General features: G+C 44.3%; 1 protein-coding gene across 4 annotated transcripts in view; it reads right to left on the bottom strand.

Moving 5' to 3' along the window:
- trpm4a (transient receptor potential cation channel, subfamily M, member 4a) overlaps positions 1 to 12,192 on the bottom strand; it is a 62,521-nt gene extending 50,329 nt beyond the window's left edge. Inside the window, exon 1 of one of the 4 annotated variants that reach the window (XR_005035052.1) lies at positions 11,722 to 12,192. Coding sequence is in view for 1 of the 4 variants with exons in the window: in XM_036937947.1 (XP_036793842.1) it covers positions 11,722 to 11,793 (72 nt within the window). In the remaining 3 variants the exon portion in view is untranslated. Of the gene's footprint in view, positions 1 to 11,695 lie in introns of all 4 variants that reach the window. The other 3 variants (XR_005035053.1, XR_005035054.1, XM_036937947.1) reach the window with 3 other exon arrangements.
- Between the last annotated feature and the right edge of the window lie 221 nt (positions 12,193 to 12,413).

The following is a 12,413-nucleotide window of genomic DNA, read 5'->3' as shown; positions in this document are numbered from 1 at the left end:
GCCAATCAGAGACAGCCGTTTATCGTTGTCTCTGATTGGGGATCATATTTAGGCAGCCCTTTTTCCCACTTTCTGGTGTGGGATCTTGTCTACAGTTAGGTGCCTGTATGCACACTAGTAGCTTCACGGTTAGTTTGATTGTTTGTTGTTTTGTTGAGTTTCAGTTCATAAAAAATATGGTGGAACTCTATTCACGCTGCGCCTTGGTCTCACTCATACGACGAGCGTGACAGAAGATCCCACCACAAATGGACCAAGCAGTGTGTACAGGAGGAGTGGACTTGGGAGGAGATCTTGGACACAGGCTGGGGAGTATCGCCGTCCGAGGGAGGAAATTGAGGCAGCGAAAGCGGAACGGCGACGTTCCGAGGAGTATTACCAACGAGGCAAGCACGAGAGCCCCAAAATATTTTTTGGGGGTGGGCACACGGGGAGACGCGCCTCCACAGTCCAGAGCGTCCGGCGACAGTTCTCAGTCCAGAACTTCCGGTGACAGTTCCCAGTCCAGAGTTTCCGGTGACAGTTCCCAGTCCAGAGTTTCCGGCGACAATTCCCAGTCCAGAGCTTCCGGCGCCACAGACAGTCACAGTCACACAACGCGACAGATTTCTGAAGTTTTGAGGGAGCGTGCAATTGGCATGCTGACTGCAGGAATAGCCACTGGAGCTGTTGAAATATAATTAAATGTTCATTTCGCTACCATAAGCCACCTCCAACGTTGTTTTAGAAAATTTGGCCAGTCCAGAACCTCCACAGCTGATGAAACTGGGTTTGCACAACCAAAGAATTTCTGCACAAACTGTGATAAACCATCTCAGGGAAGCTCATCTGTGTGCTAGTCGTCCTCACCAGGGTCTTAACCATATTGCAGTTTGGTGTCACAACCAACTTCAGTGGGCAAATTCTCACCTTCGATGGCCACTGGCATGCTGGAGAAGTGAGCTCTTCGCGGATGAATCCCGGTTGCAACTGTAATGGCAGGCATAAACAGGCATAAACTACGGACCACAAACACAATTGCGTTTTATTGATGGCAATTTGAATGCACAGAGATACCGTGCCGAGATCCTGAGGCTCATTGCCGCGCCAATCACCCGCCGCCATAACCTCATCTAGGCTCCCGAGTGGCGCAGCAGTCTAAGGCACTGCATCTCAGTGCTAGAGGTGTCACTGCATACCCTGGTTCGATTCCAGGCTGTATCACAACCGGCTGTGATTGTGAGTCCCATAGGGCGGTGCACAATTGGCCAAGCGTCGTCCGGGTTAGGGTTTGGCCAGGGTAGGCCGTCATCGTAAATAAGAATTTGTTCTTAACTGACTTGCCTAGTTAAATAAAGGTTAAATAAGAAGTTCCCGCATGATAATGCATGGCCCCATGTCGCAAGAATCTGTACACAATTCCTGGAAGCTGAAAATGTCACAGTTCCTCCATGGCCTGCATACTCACCAGACAAGGCACTACAGAGGGTAGTGTGTACCGCCCAGTACATCACTGGAGCCAAGCTTCCTGCCATCCAGGACCTCTATACCGGGCGGTGTCAGAGGAAGGTCCTAAAAATTGTCAAAGACTTCAGCCATCGTAGTCATAGACTGTTCTCTCTGCTACTGCACGGCAAGCGGTACCGGAGCGCCAAGTCTAGGTCCAAGAGGCTTCTAATCAGCTTCTACCCCCAAGCCATAAGACTCCTGAAAATCTAATCAAATGGCCACCCAGACTATTTGCATTCAAGATGGCCACCTCCCCCCCTTTACACTGCTGATACTCTCTGTTGTTATTATCTATGCATAGTCACTTTAATAACTCTACCTAAACTCAACAAAAAGAGAAACTTGATCTCACAGTCAACTGCGTTTATTTTCAGCAAACTTAACGTGTAAATATTTATATGAACATAAGATTCAACAACTGAGACATAAACTGAACAAGTTCCACAGACATGTGACTAACAGAAATGGAATAACGTGTCCCTGAACAAAAGGGGGGTCAAAATCAAAAGTAACAGTCAGTATCTCCAGAGTACTGGTCTCGGTGTAACGCTCATTCCTTCTATGATAAACGCGAATCTGACCATCACCCCTGGTGAGACAAAACCGCGAGTCATCAGTGAAGAGCACTTTTTTCCAGTCCTGTCTGGTCCAGCGACGGTGGGTTTGTGCCCATAGACGACGTTGTTGCCGGTGATTTCTGGTGAGGACCTGTCTTACAACAGACCTACAAGCCCTTAGTCCAGCCTCTCTCAGCCTATTGCAGACTGTCCGAGCACTGATGGAGAGATTGTGCGTTCCTGTTGTAAGCCGGGCAGTTGTTGTTGCCATCCTGTACCTGTCCTGCAGGTGTGATGTTCAGATGTACCAATCCTGTGCAGGTGTTGTTACACATTGTCTGCCACTGCGAGGATGATCAGCTGTCCGTCCTGTCTCACTGTAGCACTGTCTTAGGTGTCTCACAGTTCGGACATTGCAATTTATTGCCCTGGCCACATCTGCAGTCCTCATGCCTCCTTGCAACATGCCTAAGGCACGTTCATGCAGATGAGCAGGGACCCTGGGCATCTTTCTTTTGGTGTTTTTCAGAGTCAGTAGAAAGGTCTCTTTAGTGTCCTAAGATTTCATAACTGTGACCTTAAGCCAAATTTCTTCAGCCTCCTGAAGTTGAAGAGGCGCTGTTGCGCTGTCATTTAGTTCCGTTACCTTTGAATTCTTGGGTACAGGAACAATGGTGGCCATCTTGAAGCATGTGGGGACAGCAGACTGGGATAGGGCGAGATTGAATATGTCCGTAAACACATCAGCCAGCTGGTCTGCGCATGCTTTGAGGATGCAGCTAGGGATGTCATCTGAGCCGGCAGCCCTGCGAGGGTTAACACATTTAAATGTCTTACACATGTTGGCCACGGAGAAGGAGAGCACACAGTCCTTGGTAGCGGGCCGCGTCGGTGTCACTGTATTATCCTCAAAGCGGGCAAAGAAGGTTAAGTTTGTCTGGAAGCAAGACGTCGGTGTCCGTGACGTGGCTGGTTTTCTTTTTGTAGTCTGTGATCGTCTGTAGACCCTGCCACATACGTCGAGTGTCTGAGCCGTTGAATTGCGACTCCACTTTGTCTCTATACTGACATTTCGATTGTTTGATTGCCTTGCGGAGGGAATAACTACACTGTTTGTATTCGGCCGTAATCTCAGTCACCTTTCCATGGTTAAATGCGGTGGTTCACACTTTCAGTTTTGCGCGTATGCTGCCATCCATCCACGGTTTCTGGTTAGTGTAGGTTTTAATGGTCACAGTGGATACAACATCTCCTATGCACTTCCTTATAAACTCACTCACCAAATCAGCGTATATGTCGATATTATTCTTCGAGGTTACCCGGAACATGTAACAGTCCGCGTAATCAAATCTTGAAGGGTGGATTCAGATTTTTCAGACCAGCTTTGAACTCTGGAGCAGTGGACACACGTTCTCTGGAGTGATAAATCACGCTTCACCATTTGGCAGTCCGACGGCACAAATCTGGATTTGGTGGATGCCAGGAGAAAGCTACCTGCCCCGATGCATAGCGCCAACTGTAAAGTTTGGTGGAGTAGAAATAATGGTCTGTGGCTGTTTTTCATGGTTCAGGCTAGGCCCCTTATTTCCAAAAGGGAAATCTTAACACTACAGCATACAATTACATTCTAGACGATTCTGTGCTGCCAACTTTGTGGCAACAGTTTAAGGAAGGCCCTTTCCTGTTTCTGCATGACAATGCCCCCGTGCACAAAGCGAGGTCCACACACGCACTCTCTCTCTCTCTCCATGCAAATATTGAGCCAGTGCACTCAAGCACCACTATTCAACAGAGTACATTAGAGATAGAGACAGGAAAGGCAAATGAGAGGACAAGCTACAAGGTGTCATAAGACAAGTGTAATACCTTCTCTTTCACTGTCTTTCTATTTGATCTCTTGAACGGACTCTTCTCCAGCCTACAATTATCTCTCCTTTGTTTATTTTTCTCGGATCAATGGCAGTTGTGCATATTGCATACAGATATAAGATCTTAATTTGAGACAGTTTCCAACAGCAGGAAAATAATCCTGAGAAATGTGAAATATTATGTGGATTATAATTAATGGCCATTTTTGTAGGGGTTGATAAAAACAATTCTAAGGGAAAATTAAGTTTGCCATTTCAAAGTGGTATTTACAAACTTTCTATACCTTTTTAAACCTTGAATACACTACAAATTGTATATTTTATATTATATATATATTTTTTTATATATATATATATTTTTTTATATTATATTGTATATTTCCGGGGATTTTAATGCAGGCAAACTGAAATCAGTTTTACCAAATTTCTACCAGCATGTTATAAGAGCAACCAGAGGGAGAAAAAAACTCTAGACCACCTTTACTCCACACACAGAAAAGCATACAAAACTCTCCCTCACCCTCAATTTGGCTGACCATATCTCTATCCTCCTGATTCTTGCATATAAGCAAAAACTAAAGCAGGAAGTACCAGTGACTCGCTCCATACGGAAGTGGTCAGACGACGCAGATGCTAAGCTACAGGACTGTTTTGCAAGCACAAACTGGAATATGTTCACGGGATTCTTCCGATGGCATTGAGGAGTACACCACATCAGTCACTGGCTTCATAAATAAGTACATTGATGCATCCCAACAGGGAACGTACGTGAAGTCTGAAGTTCAAATACACCTTAGCCAAATACATTTAAACTCAGTTTCACAATTCCTGACATTTAATCCTAGTAAAAATTCCCTATCATAGGTCAGATAAGATCACCACTTTATTTTAAGAATGTGAAATGTCAGAATAATAGTAGAGAGAATTATTAATTTCTTTCATCACATTCCCAGTGGGTCAGACGTTTACATACACTCAATTAGTATTTGGTAGCATTGCTTTTAAATGGTTTAACTTGGGTCACTTTGGAAGTATGCTTGGGGTCATTGTCCATTTGGAAGACCCATTTGCGACCAAGCTTGAACTTCCTGACTGATGTCTTGAGATGTTGCTTCAACATATCCACATAATTTTCCTCCCTCATGTTGCCATCTATTTTGTGAAGTGCACCAGTACCTCCTGCAGCAAAGCACCCCCACAACATGATGCTGCCACACCCGTGCTTCACGGTTGGGATGGTGTTCTTTGGCTTGCAAGCCTCCCCCTTTTTCCTCCAAACATAACAATGGTCATTATGGCCAAACAGTTAAAAGAAAATTCATCAGACCAGAGGACATTTCTCCAAAAAGTACAATCTTTGTCCCGATTGTGCAGTTGCAAACCGTAGTCTGGCTTTTTTATGGCGGTTTTGGAGCAGTGGCCTCTCCTTGCTGAGCGGCCTTTCAGATTATGTCACTATAGGACTCGTTTTACTGTGGATATAGATACTTTTGTACCTGTTTCCTCCAGCATCTTCACAAGGTTCTTTGCTGTTGTTCTGGGATTGATTTGCACTTTTCGCAACAAAGTACGTTCATCTCAAGGAGACAGAACACGTCTCCTTCCTGAGCGGTATGATGGCTGCGTGGCCCCATGGTGTTAATACTTGCGTACTATTTTTTTGTACAGATGAACGTGGTACCTTCAGGCGTTTGGAAATTGCTCCCAAGGATGAACCAGACTTGCGGAGGTCTACAATTATTTTTCTGAGGTCTTGGCTGATTTCTTTTGATTTTCCCATGATGTCAAGCAAAGAGGCACTGAGTTTGAAGGTAGGCCTTGAAATACATCCACAGGTACACCTACAATTGACACAAATTATGTCAATTATCCTATCAGAAGCTTCTAAAGCCATGACATTTTCTGGAATTTTCCAAGCTGTTTAAAGGCACAGTAAACTTAGTGTATGTAAACCTCTGACCCACTGGAATTGTGATACAGTGAATAAGTGAAATAATCTGTCCGTAAACAATTGTTGGAAAAATGACTTGTGTCATGCACAAAGTAGGTCCTAACCAACTTGCCAAAACAATAGTTTGTCAACCAGAAATTTGTGGAGTGGTTGAAAAACAAGTTTTAATGACTCCAACCTATGTGCATGTAAACTTCCGACTTCAACTGTACATACTCCCACCAGAAGCCATGGATTACAGGCACATCCTCACTGAGCTAAAGGGTAGAGCTGCCGCTTTCAAGGAGCGGGACACTCACCCAGACACTTATAAGAAATCCTGCAATGCCCTACAACAAACCATCAAAGAGGCAAAGGGTCAAGACAGGATTAAGATTTAATCATACCACATAGGCTCCGACACTCGTCGGATGTGGCAAGATTTGCAAACTATTATGGACTGCAAAGGGATCCACAGCCACGAGCGAGCTGCCCAGTGACATGAACCTACCAGACGAGCTAAATTACTTTTATGCTCGCTTTGAGGCAAGCAACACTGAAGCATCCATGAGAGCATCAGCTGTTCCGGATGACTGTGTGCTCACGCTCTCCGTAGCCGATGTGAGTAAGACCTTTAAATAGGGCAACATTCACAAGGCCACAGGGGCAGAGGGATTACCTGAACATGTACTCCGAGCATGCGCTGTCCAACTGGCAAGTGTCTTCACTGACATTTTCAACCTCTTCCTGACCGAGTCTGTAATACCAACCAGCAGACCACCATAGTCTCTGTGCCAAAAACTCCAAGGTAACCTGCCTAAATGACTAAATGTACCCATGAAATGCTTTGAAATGCTTGTCATGGCTCACATCAACACCATTATCCCACAAACCCTAGACCCACTCCAATTTTCATACCAGCCCAACAGATCCAAAGATGATGCAATCTCAATTGCACTCCACACTACCCTTTCCCAGCTGGACAAAAGAACACCTACGTGAGAATGGTATTCAATGACTACAGCTCAGCATTCAACACCATAGTGCCCTCAAAGCTCATCACTAAGCTAAAGACCCTGGAAGAACACCTACGTGAGAATGGTATTCAATGACTACAGCTCAGCATTCAACACCATAGTGCCCTCAAAGCTCATCACTAAGCTAAAGACCCTGGAACTAAACACCTCCCTCTGCAACTGGATTCTGGACTTCCTGACGGCCGCCCCCAGGTGGTGACGGTAGGTAACAACACATCTGCCACGCTGATCCTCAACACGGGGGCCACTCAGGGGTGCGTGCTCAGTCCCTTTCTGTACTCGCTGATCAATCAATCAATCAATCAAATGTACAGTGCCTTGCGAAAGTATTCGGCCCCCTTGAACTTTGCGACCTTTTGCCACATTTCAGACTTCAAACATAAAGATATAAAACTGTATTTTTTTGTGAAGAATCAACAACAAGTGGGACACAATCATGAAGTGGAACGACATTTATTGGATATTTCAAACTTTTTTAACAAATCAAAAACTGAAAAATTGGGCGTGCAAAATTATTCAGCCCCCTTAAGTTAATACTTTGTAGCGCCATCTTTTGCTGCGATTACAGCTGTAAGTCGCTTGGGGTATGTCTCTATCAGTTTTGCACATCGAGAGACTGACATTTTTTCCCATTCCTCCTTGCAAAACAGCTCGAGCTCAGTGAGGTTGGATGGAGAGCATTTGTGAACAGCAGTTTTCAGTTCTTTCCACAGATTCTCGATTGGATTCAGGTCTGGACTTAGACTTGGCCATTCTAACACCTGGATATGTTTATTTTTGAACCATTCCATTGTAGATTTTGCTTTATGTTTTGGATCATTGTCTTGTTGGAAGACAAATCTCCGTCCCAGTCTCAGGTCTTTTGCAGACTCCATCAGGTTTTCTTCCAGAATGGTCCTGTATTTGGCTCCATCCATCTTCCCATCAATTTTAACCAACTTCCCTGTCCCTGCTGAAGAAAAGCAGGCCCAAACCATGATGCTGCCACCACCATGTTTGACAGTGGGGATGGTGTGTTTAGCTGTGTTGCTTTTACGCCAAACATAACGTTTTGCATTGTTGCCAAAAAGTTCAATTTTGGTTTCATCTGACCAGAGCACCTTCTTCCACATGTTTGGTGTGTCTCCCAGGTGGCTTGTGGCAAACTTTAAACAACACTTTTTATGGATATCTTTAAGAAATGGCTTTCTTCTTGCCACTCTTCCATAAAGGCCAGATTTGTGCAATACACGACTGATTGTTGTCCTATGGACAGAGTCTCCCACCTCAGCTGTAGATCTCTGCAGTTCATCCAGAGTGATCATGGGCCTCTTGGCTGCATCTCTGATCAGTCTTCTCCTTGTATGAGCTGAAAGTTTAGAGGGACAGCCAGGTCTTGGTAGATTTGCAGTGGTCTGATACTCCTTCCATTTCAATATTATCGCTTGCACAGTGCTCCTTGGGATGTTTAAAGCTTGGGAAATCTTTTTGTATCCAAATCCGGCTTTAAACTTCTTCACAACAGTATCTCGGACCTGCCTGGTGTGTTCCTTGTTCTTCATGATGCTTTTGACGGACCTCTGAGACTATCACAGGGCAGGTGCATTTATACGGAGACTTGATTACACACAGGTGGATTGTATTTATCATCATTAGTAATTTAGGTCAACATTGGATCATTCAGAGATCCTCACTGAACTTCTGGAGAGAGTTTGCTGCACTGAAAGTAAAGGGGCTGAATAATTTTGCACGCCCAATTTTTCAGTTTTTGATTTGTTAAAAAAGTTTGAAATATCCAATAAATGTCGTTCCACTTCATGATTGTGTCCCACTTGTTGTTGATTCTTCACAAAAAAATACAGTTTATATCTTTATGTTTGAAGCCTGAAATGTGGCAAAAGGTCGCAAAGTTCAAGGGGGCCGAATACTTTCGCAAGGCACTGTATTTAATAAAGCCCTTCTTACATCAGATGATGTCACAAAGTTCTGTACAGAAACCCAGCCTAAAACCCCAAACAGCAAGCAATGCAGGTGTAGAAGCACAGTGGCTAGGAAAAACTCCCTAGAAAGGCCAGAACCTAGGAAGAAACCAGGCTATGAGGGGTGGCCAGTCCTCTTCTGGCTGTGCCGGGTTATAACAGAACATGGCCAAGAGGTTCAAATGTTCATAGATGACTAGCAGGGTAAAATAATAGTAATCACAGTGGTTGTAGAGGGTGCAAAAGGTCAGCACCTCAGAAGTAAATGTCAGTTGGCTTTTCATAGCTGATCATTCAGAGTATCTCTACCGCTCCTGCTGTCTCCAGAGAATTGAAAACAGCAGGTTTGGGACAAGGTAGCACATCCGGTGAACAGGTCAGGGTTCCATGGCTGCAGGCAGAACAGTTGAAACTGGAGCAGCAGCACGACCACTTGGACTGGGGAGGGGACAGCAAGGAGTCATCAGGTCATCAGGTAGTCTTGAGGCATGGTCCTAGGGCTCAGGTCCTTCTCCGAGAGAGAGAGAGTTGTGCTTTCATGGCCAAGCACAACTCCAACACAATCATTAAGTTTGCCAACGACACAACAGTGGTAGGCCTGATCACCCGACAACGATGATACAGCCTATAAGGAGGTGGTCAGAGACCTGGCAGTGTGGTGCCAGGATAACAACCTCTCCCTCAACGTGATCAAGAAAAAGGAGATGATTGTGGACTACAGAAAAAGGAGAACCGAGCACACCCTTATTCTCATCGACGGGGCTGTAGTGGAGCAGGTTGAGAGCTTCAAGTTCCTTGGTGTCCACATCACCAAACAACTATCATGGTCCAAACTCCCCCTCAGGAGACTGAAGATATTTGTCATGGGTCCTCAGATCCTCAAAAAGTTCTACAGCTGCACCATCGAGAGCATCTTGACTTGTTGCATCACGGCCCGGAATGACAACTGCTCGGCCTCCAACCGCAAGGCACTACAGAGGGTAGTGCGTAAGACCCAGTACGTCAATGGGGCCAAGCTTCCAGCCACCCTAGTCATAGACTGTTCTCTCTGCTACCGTACGGCAAGCGGTACCGGAGCGCCAAGTCTAGGTCCAAAAGGCTTCTTAACAGCTTCTACCACCAAGCCATATGACTCCTGAACAGCTAATCAAATGGCTACCCAGACTATTTGCATTGTCCCCCCACCACCGCTGCTGCTACTCTCTGTTTATTATCTATGCATAGTCACTTTACATCTACCCCCTTGTATATGTACCTCAATTAACTTGACTAACCTGTGCCCCCACACATTGACTCTGTACTGGTAGCCCATGTACATAGCCTCGCTACTGTTATTTTATTGTTGCTCTTTAAAAAAAAAAAAATTAAAATCACTTCAGTTTATTTTAGTAAATACTTTAACACTTATTTTTCTTAAAACTGCATTGTTGGTTAAGGGCTTGTAAGTAAGTAATTCACTGTAAGGTGACCTGCTGTATTCTCCGCATGTGACAAATAAAATGTTATTTTGTTACCCTAACTAATGGAAAACTGGACACTCAAACATCAGGGGGACATTACAGGTAACATTACAAAAACATTCTCTTTCCCTAGAATTGTTAGCTGGGTAGTCTGGTTGGAAAGTTTCAAAGTGGGCACACTTTCCTTTAGGATATCACTCTTCCAACTAGTCTGTTGTTTTTGACAATTGACGACCATCCACTTGCTGCGTAAACCCACTTGGGTCAAGCTGCCACAGTAGGGTACTGCAATTTTAACCCTAAATGTTTTTGTTTAATTTGTTTATTTTTTATCAGGGAGTCATACTGGGACCAAGGTCTTTCACAAACAGCCCTGAATTACATGAATTACTGAAAATACACACATCAAAATATAAACACAAAATGCAAGCATAAAGAAAAACATGGTCATAAAACAAATACATTTATCAGTAATAAGGTCCTCAATCAGCTTTCTATCAGTTGCCCCAGAGGCACCAGGTCATCAAATTTAAGAACATTTTGAAGATTGTTCCACAAATAAGGTGCAAGAAAACTAAAACCTTATTTACCTAACTCAGTAGAAACCAAAGGAATTTCCAGAGTTAGCCATCCCTAAGTGGTAACTCGTGTCTAAAGTTTGATGTTAGGTGCAGTGGGACTTTTTTTAATGCGACATCAAAGAGGGCCAAACAACATTCTGGTAGGAAATGCTGGTCTCAGGTATGGGCGGTAAGTAGCCTAGCGGTTCAGCGTGTTGGGCCAGTACCCGAAAGGTTGCTGGTTTGAATCCCGTAGATGATAAATCTATCTATGCCCTTGAGCAAGACACGTAACCCTAATTGCTCTGGATAAGAGGTTCTACTAAAATGAATGCAGTGATGAGTACTAAAATTGTTGCCAGTAATAAAGGGCCGTGCGCTATGATAAACTGCATCTAACAGCTTTAATGAAGCGGCAGCTGCGTTCATTAAGATGATGTTTAGGAAAGCCTTTGAAATCCTAGTTAGTGATCAACATTATCGAAAACCTTTGACAGGTCAATGACGAGGGCAGCACTATGTTGCCTTTTATCCATTCAGTGAACCACATCATTAATAACTAAAGGATGCAACAGAGATAGTGGCATGACCTGGTCTAAAACCAGACAGATGTACATGTATAATACATTTCAATGATAAGAAATTTAATATTTCGGGATAAACGTTTTTATTATATTATAGAAGTAACACTATACCGCTGCTTTCAGTTAAACATTTAACACGGAATCACTTGGTGAGTAGCCTACTGTACCATTTACGCGCACGATTTTGGCATGCACTACCCAAAATGACACAGGCTTATAACATGTGGAATTGAGTGATAGTTGAGTAACTCACACGTGTTTATAATAGATGAGCCAAACCTGATCTTTCTCGGATTTTCTTGTTTCCCTTCTCCCTCTGCCTCCTTCATGCTCTTTATCCGTGTCGTTCATTACACACTCTATCCCCTCTCTGCCCTTCTCCGGCAAGCGGCTAAAATAATTCTCGAATAGGTCCGACGTCGATATAGAAACAGCTAAAACCCCATTTTGAAGTTTTGAGGTTCACTGTTGGATGTGCACTGCAGACAGAGCGATGTAAAACTATTTGGAGTAGCTGCCTCCGGCTGCGCTGCGTTCTGCCCACAACCAGTCACAAGGATCTATCTCAAGAAGTGTACATAGCTCGCTGGTGCTGTGAATAGATAGATATACCTATACCCGAGCCCATCTGCCAGGAAGATGTACAGTATGTTCGAGGCACGGTGTAGAAATGGTAGGGCCTATGGGAGGAGGCCAAAGGGTTAAGCTACTTGGGAAGGGAGGGCATGCAGGAAAGAATGTCCAGTGTCCGGGCTCCGGGGCGTTTTGAGTGCATTGCCTCGCTGATTCTGTTTTTCCTATCTTTGGAACAACAGTCATAAACAAATAAACCTTTGTTTAACATTGTTTGTGGTGTTCAATCATGGCGCAACAATTTTCTAGGGATATACCTCGGGACAGTATGTAACAGTGTGTCGCCAACGTCACCCAGCATAAAAGCAACAATTCATGTCATTTTGGGATGTTTGATT

The sequence above is a fragment of the Oncorhynchus mykiss genome, chromosome 12, assembly GCF_013265735.2.
Source record: "Oncorhynchus mykiss isolate Arlee chromosome 12, USDA_OmykA_1.1, whole genome shotgun sequence".
NCBI classification, from domain to species: domain Eukaryota; kingdom Metazoa; phylum Chordata; class Actinopteri; order Salmoniformes; family Salmonidae; genus Oncorhynchus; species Oncorhynchus mykiss.
The sequence above is the reverse complement of the archived record's forward strand: the minus strand, read 5'-3'. Positions and strand labels throughout refer to the sequence as shown.